At 40.6% G+C, this 22,581-nt stretch overlaps 3 protein-coding genes across 5 annotated transcripts in view; 2 read left to right on the top strand and 1 right to left on the bottom strand.

Moving 5' to 3' along the window:
• FAM114A1 (family with sequence similarity 114 member A1) overlaps window positions 1-3,403 on the bottom strand; it is a 31,058-nt gene extending 27,655 nt beyond the window's left edge. The window contains exon 1 of one of the 2 annotated variants that reach the window (XM_086888529.1): window positions 2,465-3,403. In XM_086888529.1, coding sequence (XP_086744655.1) covers window positions 2,465-2,831 — 367 coding nt within the window. In that variant the 5' untranslated portion in view covers window positions 2,832-3,403. Of the gene's footprint in view, window positions 1-2,457 lie in introns of both variants that reach the window. The other variant, XM_086888530.1, reaches the window with a different exon arrangement.
• LOC111928103 (toll-like receptor 1) lies at window positions 3,395-13,553 on the top strand. 2 transcript variants are annotated; one of them, XM_086888533.1, is made up of 2 exons: window positions 3,395-3,658; window positions 8,482-13,553. In XM_086888533.1, the coding sequence occupies exon 2, from the start codon at window positions 8,545-8,547 to the stop codon at window positions 10,516-10,518; it is 1,974 nt and encodes a 657-aa protein (XP_086744659.1). In that variant the 5' UTR covers window positions 3,395-3,658; window positions 8,482-8,544; the 3' UTR covers window positions 10,519-13,553. The 2 variants fall into 2 exon arrangements, with proteins under 2 accessions (XP_086744659.1, XP_023781135.2); XM_023925367.2 differs by lacking the exon at window positions 3,395-3,658 and adding an exon at window positions 5,790-5,879.
• Window positions 13,554-15,160: 1,607 nt separating this feature from the next.
• Window positions 15,161-22,340, top strand: LOC111928102 (toll-like receptor 6). The gene is made up of 3 exons (XM_023925365.2): window positions 15,161-15,340; window positions 15,420-15,565; window positions 18,737-22,340. Exon 3 carries the CDS (start codon window positions 18,827-18,829, stop codon window positions 21,230-21,232), a length of 2,406 nt encoding a protein of 801 aa, XP_023781133.2. The 5' UTR covers window positions 15,161-15,340; window positions 15,420-15,565; window positions 18,737-18,826; the 3' UTR covers window positions 21,233-22,340.
• Window positions 22,341-22,581: the final 241 nt, after the last annotated feature.

The following is a 22,581-nucleotide window of genomic DNA, read 5'->3' as shown; positions in this document are numbered from 1 at the left end:
AAGTAAAGTCTTTTAGGTACCATAAACATTTGAGTGTTTATTATAAAATACACAGTGTTTATCATATGCTACAGCTGAAAACCAATACAGCCTTGATGTAAGATGTCCGAAAGCACGGAGCCCTGTGGCATGTGCATCATGCCGGCACTGGTAACAGGATAATACTGTAAATACTCCACTCACTCTGCAGGATCCCATTCAAATACGAAGAGCAGCATTACTGCTTTCAAAAATATGGTTCAGTGAGGGTGAAAGGATATTAATTTGTCTGGAGAAGTCAAATGTAAGCGTTTCTACATCGTTAATTTCTATATTCACTATCAGGTGTGTATGAAAGACCATTGCAGAACAATATAATCTGAGCTGCAATAGGCAAGCAGCTCTTGCTCCCCCTTTCATCACTGTGACATACACAGGTTCCTACAGCCTGCTGACTGATAGAGCGGAGTATAACCCTCTGTAACTAAAACTGTGGTGATATTCATGTGCTTGAGAAGGGGCATCATCTGTGAACATGACAGGCCATGGGGCCTAGAGACATTTTATAGACACAGCCATAGCATAGAGTTATTGCTCACACTGTTTCTGTATGACTAGTCCCAAAGTCTTGCTTTTGGGCAGTGCAACACTTCTTACCATCTCCTAAAATTCCAGCTGTGTGATTAAACTTCAGTTTTGAAGCCAAGGTAAGCTTGTATGAGGTAGTTACTGTTTTGGGGTTTTTTTAATTTTTTTTTTGTAGGTTATGAACCAGTTTTCTTTTATTTATTCCTTGTCTTCCAATGTAATTTTGGAGGCATTTTCCACCATTGTGCAGTCATCAGGCTGAGGATCCTGATGGGCAAAGATAAAGCCATAGAGTAAGCTCTGCAGCTGATTAAGGAGTGGCATTGCAGAGTCCAAAAGGACTGCTGGTCTGTGATTACCAACACTTATTTGTTGGTAACAATATACTTGGCACTCAGAAGACAATCCTTGACAGAGAGCTTGCAAAATGTTGAGATGCATGGCATAAAAAGACTTTTACAGTCCTCTCTGTATATGCTGCCTTTTCATTGACTCTCATATCAATTAAATATGGCTCAAATGTTTGTATCTGTCTGGAAGAATGGAGGTTCTATAAGAGACTGATGAATGGGGGTGGGGGGGGAGAAAGGCAAAAAGCAAAACATAACAGGGATTTAGGAGAAATTTTCCTGAGAAGCATGTATTTAAATGAGTATATTTTATTAAAGTCTATAGAACTGTATTAATCTATAGCTTTAGCAGCCTGTTTATCTAATGAGAAAGCTGATTTAAACAGTTCCAAGAGTGGCACTTTGGATCAGTGAACAAGAAACATAAATAAAAAAGTAAGAACTTGCTACCACTTGTATTACTTCAGCTTACACTGTACTTTAATTATCTTCAGAAAACATGAATTCTCAAGTCAGAATCTTTGCATTTGACAGCTTTCTATTAAAAATACAGCAAATATTATAGAATGCTTTAGTGTGGGGAAGCATTGCTATTGTTTTAACATTACTCACTGTGTGATGGGCAGCATCACCTAAGGAAAACCTTTTTTATTTGTAAACGGAATTCCATCATGATATGAGGGTCCTCTGTTAAAACCTGTAAAACCTTTACACCCATACTTCATAATTTTGAATGGGCATTAACTCTAAGTAAGTCCAGTACTTTTTAAAGGATCACACAGATGTGCACATTGATTTTTGCATACTGGGTCATCTTTAGGTACCACTTGGGCCACGGTCCCTGCAATTGCCTGCTGAACCTTCCTTCCAGGTGCACGGCACCTAACAGCAAATTACGGCGTCTGTCAGAATACACGAGCCGTGCTGCACCCGGGGTCAGCGTCATTCAACCTCTCATCCGTGAGACTGTCCTGATCCAAATCAACTCGGACAGCTCGCCCAAAGGGAATTACTATAGAGGGATTTCGCGAGGGAGATGCATAGGCCAGCCCGGAGCGGTGGCAGGGGAGGGCCCGGCCCGCACCGACCAGCCGCGCTGAGGGCACCGGGGGTCGCGGCACCTGCCGAGCGTCCGTCTGAGTTTTATCTCTCCCAGAAAGCAAAGCCCAGCAGCCGCCGGGCACCTTAGGGCACGAATCACCATCCTCGAGCGGGAGAGAGAAATAACTCTTGGCGATGGCACCTTGCTCCCCTCTCGCTCGACGCCCGCTGTCGCTCCTCCTCCGCGGGACGCTGCAGGCACGGCGAGCGCAGGCGAACCTGCACTGGCGCCCGCCGCCGGCAGCTCCCCTCACCCCGCTGCCCTCGTCCCCTGCCCCAGGCGGGGCAGGAGCAGCCGGGGCGCGAGCCGGCTGCCGCAAGCCCTCAGCGGCCACAACTTCTCCTTTTCTTTTTTTCCCTTTTCGAAATTCCCCTCTGGGACAGAGCTGTGTGGAGCAGCCAGTGTCAAAAGCGGTAGAAAATAGAGAAATCGCCGTGCTTCTTACCGCTCAGCAGTGCCCCGACCGGCGCGCCCCCGGCTCTTTCCCTTCCCCGCCCCGCCACGTCGGCAGCGGCGAGGGGCGGAGGCGGAGCGGGCCAGGCAGCCCTGGCCGGCCCCAGGGAGGCGGGAGGGCTGGCTTTTGTCCCTCGCTCTCCTTCCGGCTGTATGAGGCGAGTGCTTGTTCTAACGGGGCAGCACTGCCGAGCCATCCCCGGGCTCCAGGCTTTTCTGACCCAGCGCGGGGAGCCACCCCGGCAGCCATGCCCGCCCCTCACGGCCCGGGGCGCGGGGAACGCGGCAGGGCCCGGCGGGAGCCCAATGGAAGCGTCCGGGCGCGGCCGCAGGAGCGCTTCCCTCAGGGCCGGCGGCATTCCCGCGTCCGCCTTGAGGCGGAAAAGGGGTGGATTTCATAGAATCATGGAACACGCTGAATTGGAAGGGACCTATCAGGATCAAGGAGTCCAGCTCCTGGCCCTGAGCTGGACGCCCCAGGAGTCACACCATGTGCCTGAGATCGTTGTGTCCAAACACTTCTTGGACTCCGACAAGCTTGGTGCTGGGGATGTTTCTCTGGGAAACCAGTTCATTGCTCAACCATCTTCTAAGAGAGAAAGTCCAAATTAATCTAGTTGCTGAGATGGCGTAAAAATTCATTCTTTTCTTTTTAGAAAATTAATCCTTGCTCACAGTGAGACCTTACTGACCCGTAGGGTTGCGAATGAAACCGAGTGTAGCTTTTCAGATACCGCTTGGCACCTCCGTTTTCGCTGTGCTTACAGGAAATGCCCGACAGAAGCACCCGGCGGTGCGTGCACACATTTCCAGTCAGCTGGGGAAACACTTGCTTGAGCAAAGGGGTTTCAGGCCCTTCCCAGCAGACTGTGGTTCCTGTTTATGTGTAATTCCCCATACCCATTCCTCTTTTTGCCACCCCTTTAAGGGGAAGCATGCCCTTTGCAGTGATGAAAGGCAGTTCCACAGTTCATCATAGCATAATTTCTATCACGAGTCTGCCAACGAGAGAAGTTACTTTTTACACAGGAGGCAAACCAGCAGCACATTGTGAGCCACTGAGGAGAGCGACTCCAAGAAGTCACAAAACAATGCCCCAGTTTCCAGAAATGTGTTTCTCAAATACCAATCATGCTACATGACTTAGACATTTACCTGGCATAAGTCTCTTAAGTTTCTCATTAAGGTGTGTGGTAGCAGACCAAATATTTGTAGCCCTACATAGTAAGTTTCTTTTGAAGGTCTTTCAGTGAGAATTTAAGTGTCAGGGAATCCTGGGTAATTTATTAATGTTAGATATATTTATTGAGAATTAAATCTAGAGTGGCCCTACGGATTTCCTTCTGCTTTTCAGTGGAGCGTGTGGAAGAGTAAGAGCAGTATCTTAGGAGGAATCATGGTAGCTGGAGATTGTTTAGCCCCTGACAGATAATAATTTTGATTGTAATGTGGATCTTGCACTGTCATTTTTGCAGACTCTTTACATAACCATGCATGTCATAGAACTGCAAGACATTATTAATGCAAGACATTGTTAATCACTGTTATAACACAAAGTTATCACCTAAGGGTGAAATTATCATTATATGTACATGAATGTGGACATCTATTTGGCTATAAGGATGCATACATTTTGTAAGTTCCTAAACTACTTTCTTGAATTTAAGACTTTTACACTTAGCATTTTCTAATTTTTTTTCTCTTTCAGTTTTCAGTAATTGATTTCACTTGTATTGTTTCACTATGGTAATACTGCAAATGGGTTTGGAATAAATAAGCATTAGTGATTGAACACTTCCACTCATCTCAGATTTCACTGATGTTTGTTATTATTCTGTCATCATCTTTCTAATGGATTTCAAAAAAGATACCTGCCCTTTAGTAAATAGATAACTATAAATAAAGATGAAAAGACATTTGGCTAATTTTAATAGAACATAGTAGTATTCATGGCATTCACAGACTGTATTAATCTACTTCCAGTGGTTGCACTGGTAAATCTGAAGGGTTAATGGCATGCAATTAATGGTAATATGCTTATTTCCCTATTTAACATGTTGTTCATCTGTCCTTATAGTACCTAGGCATACAAGCAAGGCCAGTGGCATCTCATACTGTCAGTGAATTGAGGAGATCCTCTGCAATAAGAGTCTCTATGTTACAGCAGTTAATACACAGTACCAATTGTGTGTCTGGTTCTGTATTCAGCAGAATAATATGTAGGTTATGTTTAAGCAGTTCTGCTGTTACATTACAAAACAGGAATGAATATTTGTTTGAAGAAAGGTATTAGGATGACCTTAGGATTTTATCTCATCCTAAGGATGGATAGCAAAGTCTTTCCAGCTAAGAGCAGGCAATGGGGAGGTTTGTATGTAACGTCATTATAAGGTGCCATTTGGAAATCAGCTGTGAATAGTCTTATCAGCCTCATCAGCATTATAGCAGAGAATTTTCCATATTCTGTTGCTTACTACCTATCCTATCTCTCAATTTCATTTTTGGATGGCCTCTTTCCACTTGAGGCTGAGAAATTAAATATAATGTACAGAATAAGCCTCAAATTGAAAAAGTAGTTTTTTAGATTATTTCCTCTGCTTCCTGAATCATTGAAATATTAAATCTTGAATGTGTTATGATATGCTAACCCAGAAAAGTAGGTTATAGTTTGGTAGTTCAGTATTTAGATCTCAGCTATGGTGGAATTTCTTACATTATACAGAAATAAAGAGAGGCTAGTTTATGTCTTTGCCAGGACAGTAACCCTGTGTTTGGGCATTCAGTACCAAAGTCACTGCTCTGTTTTAATTAAAAGAAACCCAAACAATAAACCAAAGCCCACTCATTGTTTCCATGTTCACTGTTTAACGTAATCACAACACTGCTGGAGCATGAGAGCAATTATTATTCCATTCCCATTAAATGTAAATTAAACTAAGACAAATGGTATGTTTATAAACCAGCCTTGATAAGAGCCTGACAATTAAACTGGTATAGCAGAATGGATAAAAAAATACGATAATGCTTATAGACTTAGATCATTATTAAGTTCAGATAGTAGGGTGTTGAATTTCTTTTTCAAAATAAGTACTTATTCTCATGTTAATTTAATGAAGGTAGAAAGTTGGTAAAAAGATTAATTTTTCTCCTGTTTAATATATTGCAAAGCATAAAAACACGAAGTTCAATAATAGAATAGTGAAGATATTACAGTAATATTGTATGTGAAAAGTACATCTGGAGAAAAGCAAATGCCATTTCACAAGCTGTCAGTAGATGGCACAAACCTGTATATAAAAGTTTGGGCGTTCCTAAGTATTGTTACTCAGTAGGATAGAGTTACAGGAAGCTTTCTTTTTGTGTTTTCCTGAGAACTTTTCTGCTTTTTCGGACAGCAGGGATTTCTGGTGAGAAAGATTTAATTTTGTTGACTTTATGCTGTTGCTAGTTAGCTGGAATTGTTTTATATTCTGTATCTTATTTGAAAATATTAAATGATTTTATTATTTGAATGAGTCTTGTTTTCCATAGCAAGTGTACAACGTTCTTTCAAGTGTATGGGTAAGCAGCGATGGTAAAGTTGCTTGTGTTCGGAATATTTATCCAAGGAAACTGTCCAAGCAGCAGTCTCTTTTTGTTAGCACTACACCCATAGTTAAGGAGGGCAGAGTGAGAGCAGTAGAGTGAGGCTACAGTTAAGGAATGGGTCTAACTTGATCATGTGTTTCACCCTTGTGAAAGGCATGCTTGTAACATCAAGTTTTTTTGCTATGATGGTAACATGTGACCATCTTAAGCATGCCTTAAGACTGAACTGTCTTAGTTAATTATATTCTGTGTATTTCCTATAAGGAAGTTTAGTCAGTTTATACCAATTCTATATTGGAAAAACCCTTAAAACCTCATTTTTTAATCTCTTCCCTCACTCTTTAAACAACAGGACACTTTTTTGCTATGCTCTTGGGTTGCCTACCCTTCTGGATTGCTTTTCTTGATTAAGCTTTTTAAATCAAGTTTGAAGACATGAGGATACTTCTGAATTAAAAGTGATATGACTATAAAGGATAATTTCTATAGCTTTAGCCCCCAAATCATAGGTTATATGTTATGAAAGTTTTTACTTGTGTTGCTTCATAGGATATTCTAAAGAAAGTTTGAAGGTACTCATAAACAATTTGATTGAATGCTAGGATATATGAATGAGAAAGAAAATAAAACACATGTAGAAGAATCATATCCTTTTTTCCTCTAGTCTATGGATATTGCTGAAATTTTATCTGAAGAAAGAATAATGATTTAAAGATAGAATTTTTTTCAGATTTCTCTTGAAACTACATATTTTGTTTAATTATAAACACATTAGTAGAGTTGCCCAATCAATCAGGAGAACAGGACTGAAGATGCCCAAATGCCTTTTGAGGGCTGTGATACATATAATTTTTCCAAATGAGACTTTGGAAAAAGGCTGGAAAAGTTTGTCCATATTACTCCACTATTTCTAGATGATTTCCAAGCTTAGTTTCATGCATTCTTTATGAAATAACTCAGTGGACTATTTTTTTCTTTTTCTTTTTTTTTTTTCCTTCTTTTTCTTTTGTATTATTAAATCGAGTGGAACATATATTTTGCCTCAGTAATTCTGAGAAAGCTTGTGGAATGGTTAATGGTGCAGTGAATGTAGTCCTTGAAGTTGTAAATCAGTCCATCATGTGATAGCTACTGTCTCATTGTAAAGTCATTAAAAATACAAACTCACAGTTTAGCACCTTTAATATCAAGGGAAAGTTGAATTCTGGTGCAGTCATTAATGAGTAGTATGGGAAGCTTCAGGCAACACTATGATTTAAAATTAATGGGAGGGAAAGGGAAAGAAGAGGAATACTTGAAATCTGGACAACAACTTTAAATAAGATCTACGCATGCAAAAGTGTTAACCAAGTTCTTACCAGTTCCTGTTTTAGAGGGGCGGTCTAATGGGTTTATGCAGTTCCTAAAATGAGATTTAAGACAGTGTTCAAAGGCTGACTTAAACAAAGGGAAGCTGGCTACCCTAAATGCCTATATTTTGAAAGAAAAAGTGACCTCTAATAGGGAAAACCAAAGCAAAGGCACAGCTACAATTTTTTTCCTCTAAAGTCTTTTAAAATAAACCTCTCTTTCACAACAGAGACGTTTGAGGTCAGTGTCCTTAGATCAGGGCTGGATATTGTGTACTGAGGTTCTACAAATGATATATTTTTGTGTAGCCTGCAAATATTCCCAGTGTGTGTCTAGTGTTCTCTGTGTACCCCTGGCAAACCAGACATGTGAGCACCTCACTTTCAGAGTCTAAATTCAGGAAATGCTTAAGCTCAGACAAAAAGTGAACTCTTCTGTGGACTTTCCCAAGGCATAAATATAGATCATTCTACCCTCACCCATTACCCCAGTTAAAGAAAGCATTGATGCTCCAATTTCAGCTATCTAAAGACATTCAGCTTTGATTCAGGCTCTTGAACCTCCATCCTATGTTGCAGTCCAAGTGTTACTGTCAGAAGTCCATTTTAAAATAATCTGAGTCCAGTTCACATCCTGTAAGAGAGAATCTGAGGAGAGAATGACTGTGCTGACCCCAGTTATTGTACTTCCTAATCTAATTAATTACAGAATGTAATAAAGTGTATTACATTCTGTGCACCAGTTCAGGAAGCCTTTATAATACACTATATCAAAGCAGTAATTCTGTAAGTGAGCAGCAAATTTTAGACACCTCTGAAATCAGACATGTTTTGTAAGAAACGGACTCATTATTTGTTAAATACACTATATTTGCCAAATAAAAAATTTAGTGGTTTCATTTCTGTTGATAAAGAAGTTTTTTCCTGAATGATTGTAGAAAATCATTGCTTTTTGAATCAAACAGAAAAATGAGAAACTGGAACCTTAAAAAAAATATCTCTGGTGGTTTCTGCACAGCTGCTTAATAATACAATCTGGTTTTTGAGTGTGTCTTTTTTTGTTTTCCAACAGAATTAGAACAAGGATGGACAGTTAATAAAAGTATTGAGCGTCTCCAAGGAAACAGAAAACAGTATGACACAAAATACGAGCTTTCTCAAAAACTTTATTTTTTACGAGTGTCTGTTTGCATTAACTTTTTGGAACCATGTCAGCCTATCTGTGGAAGATGAACTTTTTGCACCTGTTTCTAACAATTTTCCAGAAGATGGTTCTAACCAAAAAATCAAGAGCCTGCCACTCCGGTATACAAAGGACCATCCATACAAAACTAATTTTGACTGGGTTGTGATACAAAATACTACAGAGAGCTTGTCATTGTCAGAAATCACAAATGACAATGTAAAAAAATTGGTAGCTTTATTATCTAATTTTAGACAAGGATCCAGGTTACAAAATCTGACACTGACAAATGTGTCACTGGATTGGAATGCACTTATGAAAGTTTTTCAGACTGTATGGCACTCATCCATTGAATACTTCAATATTAACAGTGTAACACAACTGTCAGACATTAAAAGTTATGACTTTGACTATTCTGGTACCTCAATGAAAGCATTGACAATGAAGAAAATTCTAATCACAGACTTATACTTCATACAGGATGACCTATACAGAATATTTGCAGACATGAATATTGCAGACATGACAATAGCTGATTCAGAGATGATTCATATGCTTTGTCCTTCATCTAAGAGTCCCTTTAGATACCTAAATTTTTTAAAGAATGATTTAACAGATTTTCTTTTTCAAAAATGTGACAACCTACTTCAGCTGGAGACATTAATCTTGCAGAAGAATAAATTTGAGAGCCTTTACAAGGTAAGCTTCATGACCAGCCACATGAAATCACTGAAATACCTGGACATGAGCAGCAACCTGCTGCGCCACGATGGAGCCGACGTGCAGTGCCAGTGGGCTGAGTCTCTGACAGAGCTGGACCTGTCCTCCAATCAGTTGGCGGATGCTGTGTTTGAGTGCTTGCCCGTCAACATCAAAAAACTCGGCCTACAAAACAATCAGATCAGCAATGTCCCCAGGGGGATGGTGCAGCTGGAATCCCTGGAAGAGCTGAACCTGGCATCCAACAGGCTGGCTGACCTGCCAGGGTGCAGTGGCTTTCCGTCCCTGCAGTTCCTGAACATAGAGATGAATTCGATCCTCACCCCATCTGCTGAGTTCTTCCGGAGCTGCCCAGGGGTCAGGGAGCTGCAGGCCGGGCACAACCCGTTCAAGTGTTCCTGTGAACTGCAGGCCTTTATCCGCCTGGAGAGGCGGGCAGGGGGGAAGCTGTTCGGCTGGCCGGCGGCCTACGTGTGCGAGTACCCGGAAGGCTTGCGAGGAACGGAGCTCAAGGACTTCCACCTGAGCCTGCTGGCTTGCAACACGACGCTCCTGCTTGTGACAGCTCTGCTGCTGACGCTGGTGCTGGTGGCTGCGGTGGCCTTCCTGTGCATCTACCTGGATGTGCCGTGGTACGTGCGGATGACATGGCAGTGGACGCAGACGAAGCGCAGAGCTTGGCACAGCCCGCCCGGAGATCAGGGGGCCGTTCTGCAATTCCACGCGTTCGTTTCCTACAGCGAGCGCGATTCGCTGTGGGTGAAGAACGAGCTGATCCCGAACCTGGAGAAGGGCGAGGGCTGCGTGCGGCTGTGCCAGCACGAGAGGAACTTTATCCCTGGCAAGAGCATTGTGGAGAACATCATCAACTGCATTGAGAAGAGCTACAAGTCGATCTTTGTGTTGTCTCCCAACTTTGTGCAGAGTGAGTGGTGTCACTACGAGCTGTACTTTGCCCATCACAAGTTATTCAGTGAGAATTCCAACAGCTTAATCCTCGTTTTGCTGGAGCCTATCCCTCCGTACCTTATCCCTGCCAGGTATCACAAGCTGAAAGCTCTCATGGCAAAGCGCACTTACCTGGAGTGGCCGAAGGAGAGGAGCAAGCGTGCCCTATTCTGGGCTAACCTGAGGGCAGCCATTAGCATTAACCTGCCAAAAGCTGATGAAAACTGGCATGAGGAAATAGATGAAGAACTTTTGTAATGGAGTTTCATCTGTTTTGTTTTTTTTTAGTGAAACAATAAATATGATTTACATTTATTGTAAATGTATTTAACTTTTTGTTACACAGTCTTGTTTCTAACTAGTTGTCTGTGTTGCCTCCTAACTGTAGTCAAAATTCAATTCACTGTATTGCAAATCTCTTGAGATAGCAAGTTGCAAATTAATTCGAATTTTGAAATATGAGTTGAAATATTGTGAGTTTTTCTCAGCAGAGTAAAATCTGGAGCAGTTGGTATAGTCATGTGGAAGAATACTACAGCTGCTGGAGAGTTTGCAGAACTTCTTTAATCACACAATTTATAAAGCTTTGTCAAAGGAGACCTTTTGCTAAAATTGGTTCATGTGAAAGAAAATTAAGGGTCCTGAGAAGATGTCTGAAGTCCAGAGCTCAGAATGGTTACCAAATAGACTTTGCACAGATTCAGTGAAGATCAAAAGGATAGGACCCAGCTACAGAAGTTTGTGAACTTTGATCTTGCCAAAAACAAAGTCTGAGGAAGGAAGAAAAGTTTTGGGCTTTTCTCTTAAGGGTAAAAAGAAAGATGAGGGACTTAACTTTTTAACTTGGCATTGCAGCAAGGGAGAAGCAGTGAATTGATGGAACTCTAATACCCCTAGAGTCCTGGTACCATTTTGATCCTGAGAGATACCTTGACCAGAGGGGGTGGGAGGCTGCAGGAACAGAACTGCCTTCATCATATTGTCTATTTTTTGAGAAACTCCTGACATCTCTAAATCATACCTTTTTCCCCCCGAGATTTCTACTTTTTGTCTTCTCATCCATATATCTTACTTCGTGCTTATTGTTAAAGGAATCTGTCCTTTTCAGCTGAAACTGTATCTCCTGTAGCACAGCTATGACTTGTGATCAGAAAGTCAATAACCAGTCAGAGTCAGAAAAAATTCCCAGGTCTTGAGACAGCAGGTAAGACTTTATTCACTGAGTTAGAAAAACAAACTACATTTACAATATTTGCTTTCCTTTACAGAAATATAGCAGGCCCCTCTGTCTGTGCTTACACTGTTTTAGCTTCAAAAAAGCATGGCTGGGCTCAGGCAAACATTCACAACTGCTAAAGATGATGACAGCAAACTTCCTCTTTGCCCCAACAAGGGAAGATTGTTTGAAATACCAGAGCTAGATGACCGTCAAGCAGGAAGTTTCCCTTCAAAAATGAGTTTCAACATGTATATGAGAGAAGAAGGGATGTTATGATGAAATCCTCATGTAGTATAGAATATTTACATTTTAACATATTTTTGCCTTCCATTATTAGCAAAAGGTGTTAATTTTGATTCTTCTTTTTGCCTGAGGTCTAAGTATCATGAGATTTCTTGACCTGAAGCCTTGAACTCTGAGTGACTGTTTATGACCTGTAAAAGAGAGGTCAAATTTAACACTTAACTCTCTCATCCCACTTAGCCTCAAAATTAATATAACATACCTATTACCAAATTGCAGACATTTAATTCAGGACTGTGGAAATAAATGGTTATTTTCTGCTTCCTCCTTCCCCTCCAATTACTTCTTCAGTGTGTGACCCTTGGAAAAGTGTAGATGATCAGAGAGCTTGTTTTGCCTGTCCCTTTTTCACAACCAGGGGCAGCTGGATTATGTGGTGCCTTGCTTGAAAATTTTCTTCAAAAGCCTCAGAGTTTTAGGCCAGTTACCCTTGAAACCTCTGCAATACAATTAACATCCCCTTGTTGTGTGTAACCTTAACAACTCATCTGTCATCTTCTGTTGGCTGGAAGACAGAGAAACCCTCTGAAAGTCAGAGGTGAACCAAGAAACCTTCCTGTTACTCATGTGGGTGCCATAGCCATTACCAGAAATTAAGGAATGGAAGGTTTTAGCAAGGCAAGCAAGGTTTATTTGCCACTTTGGATAGAACTTGGAATTGTGTGACCTCAGGAAATGTAGCTGATGTTATGAGCAATAATAAGCAGAGCAATTACACTTCTGTGTTATTATTGGTTTCTGGACTCCAAAATCCTTGAGTGAATAAATTGGAAAGGGTGGCTTTTAATGAGCATGGACATCAATTAAAACTTGTAATTTGGAACCAGAAGCCCACATGCTATTATCTTTTTTTCCGTATGTGCCAAATAATTGAGAAAACAGCTAAACATGCAACGGATTATTAGAACTAGTTTCTCTGATTCCACAACAGACAACGAGTTTCTCAAGTGTTATTAGAGTATTTCTAACAATTATCTCAGCCTCTGTCATACTGTCAACCCTTTCTATAAAACCAGCTTTAATCCATGAAGAAATTTTTCTGTGTTCATATGTTGTCTCAGTACGTCTCACAGCACATGAGCCAGTTTATCTGCACATTTTGGAAAGAGACTAACTTTTCTGTGCAGCCTGGTGATGTTTGCCTGCATTTGGTGCAGCACTGAAATGTCTAACTGCTGCTGCACTCCAGTTATCAGGAAAAGGGAGTGTGTAAATATGTTCTGATGTCAGATACTGTATCAGAGCAGATTCCTGGCATTGGACTAGTCATCTTGGTGACTAGCAGGAATGGTATTTTCACATACATAAAGATATCAACATACAAAACTGATAACATTAAACACCCTCCAAAACCTAAAAAATGTGCAGAATCAAATGAAAGTGTAAAAGTTTTTATGTATGTTTAAGTAGCGTCTAGTATAAAGGAAACTGAACTATGGCAGGCAGTGAGACTTGACACAATGTAGGTTGCCCTGCTGAGAACTCAGCTCTTCTTTAGCTTTAGGAATGTTACAAAACATCTTCACTGAAGTTCAGCTGCAGAGAGTTAGAGGAAGGAAGGGCACTGAAGGGAAAATAATGATACTCTGTGGGAAATTCTGCTGAGGGGAAGGTTCAAAACTTCTGTGAAATCCATGTTTACTCAGGGCTTTGGTTAATCTGTTTTTTCTTTTGGAAATATTTGCTTAGATTGTTTATCATGCTCATTTTTGTTTTGTCAAAAGAAAGCAGTATTTATAACCAATAAATGAGAAAATTGTGTGTCCTGCAAGGCGGCTCTGGGTTACCAATTTGATTTCCGCAGCTTTGATCCTTGTGTCTATTTATACCAAAGCAAAATAGACTTGAGCATCAATGTGATACAGTCCCTGCTCACTTTGACTTGTGGTGGCATTTAGCCTTTGTTTCACCTACTTGACGTCCAGCTGACAATGACAATTACAGTTAAACATTGATGTGACCAAACACTAGTTTTGCAAACCTTTAATTATTTTATTAACTTTCCATGAGTACTTTGGTGAGTTCATCTGCTGTGACTATGCTTTAATCCCATGTCTTGCACATGTAAGATCCCTTCTGCAGTTCTTATCAGAGAGATTCTTCACACTTTCGGCATGGTGCTGATCCTGTATAGCTTTTCATGCCTGGCCAAGGGTAGCTGTGATTCCTCTCTGGGTAAGTAATGGTGACATACAGGCAGAAGTGTGAAATGGCTTTTTGTGACCATTGGTAGAGCAAACTACAAAAACCCCCAGTGGTGTAAAATTCAGAAATGGAACAAAGTATCTGCATGAATATATGGAAAAGATGGTATGTAGCTGGTACATTTTAAGATGCATGAGCAGAAATAAATTGCTTTCAGTTTTTGCCTGTCATGAAAAGTGACTGAATCACTAAACTGAAATCAGCCCCAAACAAAACTTTGTTGAATTGGTTAGTAAAAAAATTATGCAAGGTTTCTAATGGTTTAACAGAGGTATTCAGGAGTATCAGTTTTATTTTAACCAATTGCAAATTTTTCTTTATGGCAAACTGTTTATTTGGATGTATTTTAAAACTTCATAAAGAAAGGTGGTAAGAAAATTAAACATACTACAACTAAAAGGTGGTTTTAATAGCTGTGTGTGCACTAGAGTCAGTTCTGATGAAAGCTGATGATGTATTTGATTTTGCCATGCAGCTAATATTTTTTCTATGAATTATGTTCAAAGTAAGCAGTAAAGCTGCTACTGTTTTGCCTAATTGTGATATCTCTGTTCTGTCAACAAGGGCCTTACTCTATTCAGTATCATGGATTAATGCCTAGCAATAGGAGCATCTTTTTTAACTTGAAGTCTAGATGATATCAGCTGGCAAACACTCTTGCTGCTTATCGAGAAACATTCATGATCCCAGGTCTTGTCTTGGGCCACAGATGTTGATTTTCTCCCAGGCTCATGTGCCTGTTCACAATGCTAACTGAATGGCTGCTTTCTTGGATTCCTTCAGCCTCAGATTGCCCTATATTGTCATATTCTTTGCGGCTTCATTACACCTGTCTTGTCATAGGGAATATTCTCTGTTGATTTTTGTAAGTTTTTGGAGGAAGCCACAATGCGAGGTATCCTTGATAACCATTCTAGTGTAAAGATGATTGGCCTGTAAAGATTTTTAACTGTGCCAGTTTGCCCCTGTTACTAGCTTTTGAGATATAAACTTCTGTCATCCATCAGTGTGCTACAGTAATTACTCTCCTTGATGAGCAAAAAACTTTGGTAGGGTAGAGCTCTGCAAGAGATCTTTGTATGAACAAAAACTGGCAGTGAGGGTTCTGCTTCCTCTTTTCTATGTGTGCAAAGAGGAGATGCAGTTGACAGATTTCTAGAACACCTGTGTAACATCAGAAGCAGACTTGAAATTAGAAATGCAGAATTATTTGAACGGTCTTGCCAGTCTATACTACAGATAGATTTATTTCCTCCTAAACCAGATAGTTATGCAAATATTACAGAAGTAAATGCATTTTTAGTCTGAGCTGCTAAAAGTTTCCCTAAGTGCTCTTAATACCTGCATTGTAAGGTATATACCTGTTTCATTAATTCCTTGAATTGTATAGCCTGTTTAAATAAAACCTAGGTTTTTTTGCTTTCTGGGGTAGGTAATTATTGAGGAATCAGCATCTCATGTGAGATTCCCCACCTTGAAGATTATGTATGTTTGAAATTCTACTTCAGGCATGCTAACCAAATATGCAGAGGACTTTTTCCCATTTTTCAACTTGGAGATAAATTCCATGCAAAAAAGGTGGGTTATATTTGCTTCATTATTTATAATTATTTTCTCTTTGTTATAAATATATATATATCTTCATCAACTCTCAGGTGCTGGTGTTTCTTTGCTGTTGGAAGATACTCTTACATTTTGAAGTGTTTTCAGTGAAAACACTCATCTGAATTTCAGCAAAGAGGAAGGGGAGAAAAATCATTTGGTATGGCAGTTGTAATTCTCAGCCAACTCTAATTTAATAACATTCTAAATCAGCATTGGAGAGGTAACCCTTGATCCTTACTACTGCTTTTCTAGACATATTTGCTTTACTCTGACTGCAGCACTCTGCAGGGCTATAGAGTGTGACTTATCTCTTGTTGCAATGTCTAGCATGGTATGTACAGTAAATTAAAACTCATCTGGTGCTGGAACATAGACAAAGAATATATTTCTATTTTTTTCTCCCTTCAGAACATTTCTTGCTTTATTACTGATATCCCTTTTGTCCAAGAGGAAGTTTCTCAAGATAGTGCTAGATAAAGCTTATTTGATTCAAGAGTTAAGATTGCTTATCAGCTTGGACTCTGAGGAACTGAGCTAACTGCGCTTTGAAGGAACTGGGTCAGATTTCCTTGTCTTGTTTTGTCTTGCAATTCATATTGTCCTTTGACCAACCATCCCAGCTTAATTTCTTTTGTGTCCTCAGATACCCTAGCACAGCTTTCTGAAGGTGTAATTTGACCTCTCTATCGGATTTGATAGCGTTAGAAATACTTTAGTGATTTCTTCTTTTATTCCTTTTGGTGATGTTAATTGCATATATTTTTGCTTTACTTAATTGAGAAAAAAAAATATTAAGTCTGATAGGAAGCTTGGATGGGAAGGGTTGAGTTTTGATACCAGTTAGTCAAATTATTAGACACTAACACATAATCTAGAACTGAAAAAAATCGGGTTTTGGTTTTTATTTAACAAAAAATTACACAGGGACAGAATTTTAAAACTTTGGGGTTTTAGATCTTTTTAACAGAAAAAATCAGAACAGAAAATACAGCTGGAGATGTTTGTCTCCTGAAACAATTTGACAATATTGTTGTTGAGTGATTTTCTCAATATGAGTTGCTTATGCTTCATATTGTCTGTGTGTTTTGTTTAATGCTTGCAACGAGAAAGTAATGCCTAGGTCATGGTTTTTCAGAAAAGGACTGATTCCTCTCCAAGTCCATGAAGGCTATTGATAGGCATGACCAGATATTAATTCAGCTGGACCCTGTCTACAAAATCCTTTCCTCCTTGGGTTTTTGATACTTAGAACTAGATTAATTATCCCTCACTATTTTTAGAGAGGTTCACTGTCAAGTTCCAATTGTAGGAAAATATAGAAAATTTCATAGGACACCTAGGAAATTCTGGATTCTTTTGTAATGTCTGTTTTCTTTTAGATTTTGGGTATCACTGCTTCATACATAGTTCAGTCATGGTGTGGTATTACCATTAGTATGCTTTTGGTCAGACTGGTGTAAAAATATTCATTTGTGTGGAGTATGCATGGTTGACCCTGGCAGAGTACTAGCTGTCCACCCAAGTCATTGCATCGCTCCCTTCCTCAATTGGACAGGGAGGAAAATATAAAATGAAAGGCTTGTTAGCCAAATAAGGGCAGGGAGAGATCACTCACTCATCCATTACTGTCACAGGCAACACAGACTCAACCTGGGAAATTAATTTAATTTATTACAATTTAATCAGAGTAGGATAATGAGAAATAAAACCAAATCCCAAAACACCTTCTTCCCAGATCTCCCTTGTTCCCTGGGCTCAGCTTCACTTCTGAATGCTATATCTCCTCTCCCAGCAGCACTGGGGGTCAGGGAATGTGGCCTGTGGTCTGCTCATCACTTGTTATTTCCTACTTTTTCCTTCTCACTCTGTTCCCCTGCTCCATCCTGAGGTCCCTTCCACTGGAGATAGTTCTCCACAAAGTTCTCCAACATGAGTCCTTCCCACTAGCTGCAGTTCAAGAACTCTTTAGCACAGATCCTTTCCATGGGGCATAGTCCTTCAGGCTGCTCCAGCATGGGTCCTCCATGAAGTGACAGTCCTGCTCCAGGGTGGGCTCCTCTCTCCACAGGACGACAGATCCTGCCAGGAGCTTGCTCCAACATGGGTCTCCCATGAGGTCACAGCCTCTTTCAGGCATCTACATGCTCCAGCATGGGCTCTTCCATGGCTGCAGGTGGATCTCTGCTGATCATAGACCTCCATCACTGCAAGGACACAGATTCCTCACAGGAATCTCTGCTCCAGCACCCAGAGCACCTCCTCCCCCCCCCTTCTGCACAGACCTTGGTGTCTGCAGAGCTGTTTCTCCCATATCTTCTCACTCCCCTCTCCCAGCTGCAGTTGCTGTTCCCCAGGGCTTTTTCCCGTTCTTCATGGTGTTATCCCAGAGGCACTACTAATGTTGTGGATGACCTTGGCCCTAAATCCAGCTTAAATCCAGCTACTGGCTTTATGGAGCACAGAGGAAGCTTCTAGCATCTTCTCAGAGAAACCATACCAGTAGTCCCCCTGCTACCAAAACCTCACTGCACGAACCCAATGCAATGGACAGTATAATTCCTCTTCAGAATTCTTGGCTTACTGGAAAAATGGACTCTTATGTCTTTGTGCTATAGCAAGGACAAAGCTGATAATCTGACCCTGAGAGGGTGCATGGCAATGGCCAGGGTCTTTGGAGTGTGAAGAAGAATATCCTTTGAGTGAAGAGGTTGTTTTTGTACCAGTTGCTGAGGGTGGTTTTATTGGAGTTTTGTTCCCAAATGTGCATGAATTTGGGATGTATAGAAACAGCAGATGGATTGGTTGTTTAATTCTTCTTTATTTATAAATGCATTGATGTTGGTTTGTACCAGTTTTGCATTCTTTTGTTATTGTTGAGAAATTTGTATTTTTAAAATCTATCTTATTTTTAACATACCAGTGGCATCCCACCCCCATTATTAAGAGAAGTAATTTATATTTGACTGAGTCAATAATTAGAGTTAAAGAATGGGAGTGAGGACTGTTGATAAGGACTGAAAACAAGAGTATGTAAAAATAATTTTTTATTACATAGATTGTATATTGTATTTTATTTTCACAATAAAAAAACAACTTCAGCCATTCAACAGCTTCATTAAATTTCATGTATTTTTTTTTTCATAGGGCTGGACTCATCAGGGAGACGTATTGTACAGAAAACAAAGATATGCTTCCGTGTTTCTGTAAAAAAACAAGATAAAGCTGGATAGCATAATGAGCTCCCTCACAAATATCTATGTTTTCACTTGTGCCTTTACCTTCACACTATGTAACAATATCCAGTCAACTGTAGAAGATGAATTTATTGCAAATTATTCAAGCAGTTCGCTAACTTATGTTCCAAAAATCATTCCAGCCCATACTCAGGTATTAGATTTATCACATAATAGGATCTCTGGACTTAGTATCTCAGAATTTATTTATTTTTCTGACCTTCAAGTATTAAATATTTCTCATAATATAATTACAGTGCTTGACTTTAGTGTCTTTATTTTTAATGAAAATTTAGAATACTTAGATTTATCTTATAATAACATTTCAAAAGTTTGCTGTCTCACTCTTGCGTATCTTAGACATATAGATCTTTCTTTCAATAAGTTTACTGCCCTGCCCATGTGTCAGGAATTCGGGAACATGTTTCATTTGGAGTACCTTGGATTAAGTGCTACAATGATACGAAGGTCAGACTTCAGGTATATCAAACATTTGCAGCTGCACACTGTCTTCCTGACCTTAAGAAACTTTTCGTTGTATGAGCCTCAGAGTCTGACAGTCTTGACCACAAGGAACCTCCACATTGTTTTTGCAGCAAACCAAAACTTCATTTTTCCCCTCTTGTATGATGGAATGAGCACTGCAGAAAACTTAAAAATAGTTAACTTAATATATACCTTGAGCTACAAAGATTTCCCTGCTCCGCCTTTAATGCTTCTGAAAAAAATCAAGACAACAGCTCTCACGCTTGAGGCTGTGGACTTACAATGGGCTATCATCCTGCAAATTTTCATGCTTATTTGGTATTCACCTATGGAACATTTGACTGTGAGAAATTTGACTTTTCGGGGTCCACTGGAGGAGCCAAATGAATATGCATTTCTACCCTTATTAAGCTCTGTAGAACAATTAATCACTTTGGATGGCTCCATGAAAACATTAACTTTGGAGCATGTTCGTAATAAGGTTTATTATTTCAACCAGGAGATTCTATACAGACAGTTCTCGGAGATGAATATTGCCAATTTGACAATAAGTGATGCCTATATGCCACACATGCTTTGCCCCAATAGAACAAGCTCATTTCAGTATTTAAATTTTTCTCGCAATGCTCTGACAGATGAGTTGTTCCAGAATTGTGGCACTCTCATGGATCTGAAATTACTTATTTTGCAGAAGAATAAATTTGAGAGCCTTTACAAGGTAAGCTTCATGACCAGCCACATGAAATCACTGAAATACCTGGACATGAGCAGCAACCTGCTGCGCCACGATGGAGCCGACGTGCAGTGCCAGTGGGCTGAGTCTCTGACAGAGCTGGACCTGTCCTCCAATCAGTTGGCGGATGCTGTGTTTGAGTGCTTGCCCGTCAACATCAAAAAACTCGGCCTACAAAACAATCAGATCAGCAATGTCCCCAGGGGGATGGTGCAGCTGGAATCCCTGGAAGAGCTGAACCTGGCATCCAACAGGCTGGCTGACCTGCCAGGGTGCAGTGGCTTTCCGTCCCTGCAGTTCCTGAACATAGAGATGAATTCGATCCTCACCCCATCTGCTGAGTTCTTCCGGAGCTGCCCAGGGGTCAGGGAGCTGCAGGCCGGGCACAACCCGTTCAAGTGTTCCTGTGAACTGCAGGCCTTTATCCGCCTGGAGAGGCGGGCAGGGGGGAAGCTGTTCGGCTGGCCGGCGGCCTACGTGTGCGAGTACCCGGAAGGCTTGCGAGGAACGGAGCTCAAGGACTTCCACCTGAGCCTGCTGGCTTGCAACACGACGCTCCTGCTTGTGACAGCTCTGCTGCTGACGCTGGTGCTGGTGGCTGCGGTGGCCTTCCTGTGCATCTACCTGGATGTGCCGTGGTACGTGCGGATGACATGGCAGTGGACGCAGACGAAGCGCAGAGCTTGGCACAGCCCGGCCGGAGATCAGGGGGCCGTTCTGCAATTCCACGCGTTCGTTTCCTACAGCGAGCGCGATTCGCTGTGGGTGAAGAACGAGCTGATCCCGAACCTGGAGAAGGGCGAGGGCTGCGTGCGGCTGTGCCAGCACGAGAGGAACTTTATCCCTGGCAAGAGCATTGTGGAGAACATCATCAACTGCATTGAGAAGAGCTACAAGTCGATCTTTGTGTTGTCTCCCAACTTTGTGCAGAGTGAGTGGTGTCACTACGAGCTGTACTTTGCCCATCACAAGTTATTCAGTGAGAATTCCAACAGCTTAATCCTCGTTTTACTGGAGCCTATCCCTCCGTACCTTATCCCTGCCAGGTATCACAAGCTGAAAGCTCTCATGGCAAAGCGCACTTACCTGGAGTGGCCGAAGGAGAGGAGCAAGCGTGCCCTATTCTGGGCTAACCTGAGGGCAGCCATTAGCATTAACCTGCCAATATCCAGTGAAGCAAATGAGTGATGCTACACCTGCATCTATAAGTACTATACTACTTATAGTAGTATAAGTATGTAAATAACTGACTTGATTATTTTGCATTAAACTCTGTTTATTTTTTTTTTCTATTTTCTTACAATATTCCCAGTTTGTTACAAAATGTGGTACATATAGAAATTGCTATTGCTTATTTAAGCCATCCAAGTAGTCAGAGGTCATTTGTAGTTGCTCTTCATCAACAAAGAACGAGAGAGAAATTTTCAGTGTTTGACCTTATTTTTAGGTTGCATTTGTTTTGGACTTTTCCCATTGAAAGCTGTATTTGAAAGTAACAAGAATAGTGGCTGGTTTAGTGTAATCAGGCTGCCAAGGCATACATTTAATCTTTGTTCTGATATGAATATTGTGAGGTTAAGAATGTAGGGATCTGCTTTCTTGGTTTTAATTAAGTAACATAAAGAAGAAAACTCTTGTTTGAATCCTATCCAGTACATTAGAATAGTAGATGTCAAGAGTACAGTATCTGCACCCTTTTAGCTTATTTTCCCTTCCTGCAAGTCTTTCCCTTCATCACAGAGAGACTTCCTTGGGTGAATGCTGAAAAGTTGAATCCATTAATCCTTGTTTGATGGTCTTCTTCCTTTGCTGTATTTAACATTACTACTTGCATTATCTACATTATCTAACATTATCTACAGATAGATACCTGCCAAGTCATGATTTCATAGAACTTGCTATTCACTGTCTTCAAATTCATAGTTAATACTATGTACTTATTAATTTTTATAATTTTGTAATATTGCTGCTTTCTGCTCTGATATAGCTCTATCAAGCTATACCAGGTTGCATGTTTTTTCTGTTTCCTAATACTTAGAAACTTGATGTTTGAAGGTGAACCCTCTTTTATCTCCAGGCTTCCACTGAACTCTGTTACCTTGCTCATTTAATTAGCAGGTGTTGAGGGTCATCACATAGGTGAAAAAAGAGTAATTTTCCCTTGGAAATAACTTGCCTGCTAAAATCTTACTGATTAAACAAATGGTGTTTGTTAGTAGGAGACATCTAGTAACCTGCTGTGCTTAGATTAGATTTGAGAGTCTAATAAACATCTCATTCTTTATCAGTTATTAAATTTCATGTGTCATTTCATTAGTGATGTGGAGTGGATTAGTGATTGTGTCATTATACTTACAGCTTAATAGAAATGTAAAGTCCTGTGATCACAACTATGAGCAGCACATGAGGTGATCAGACTGATAAGAGGACATGATCCTTAATGCTCACTGAGGTGGCTCACCAGCACACACCAGCTGTGGTAGCTAGATGAAACAGTGAAATTGAAGCTGTGGGAGAGCTTCCTGGTGTCCAAAGAT

This window comes from Cyanistes caeruleus, chromosome 5, assembly GCF_971803275.1.
Source record: "Cyanistes caeruleus chromosome 5, bCyaCae1.hap1.1, whole genome shotgun sequence".
Taxonomy (NCBI): Eukaryota; Metazoa; Chordata; class Aves; order Passeriformes; family Paridae; genus Cyanistes; species Cyanistes caeruleus.
This window is presented reverse-complemented; position numbering and strand designations above follow the sequence as displayed.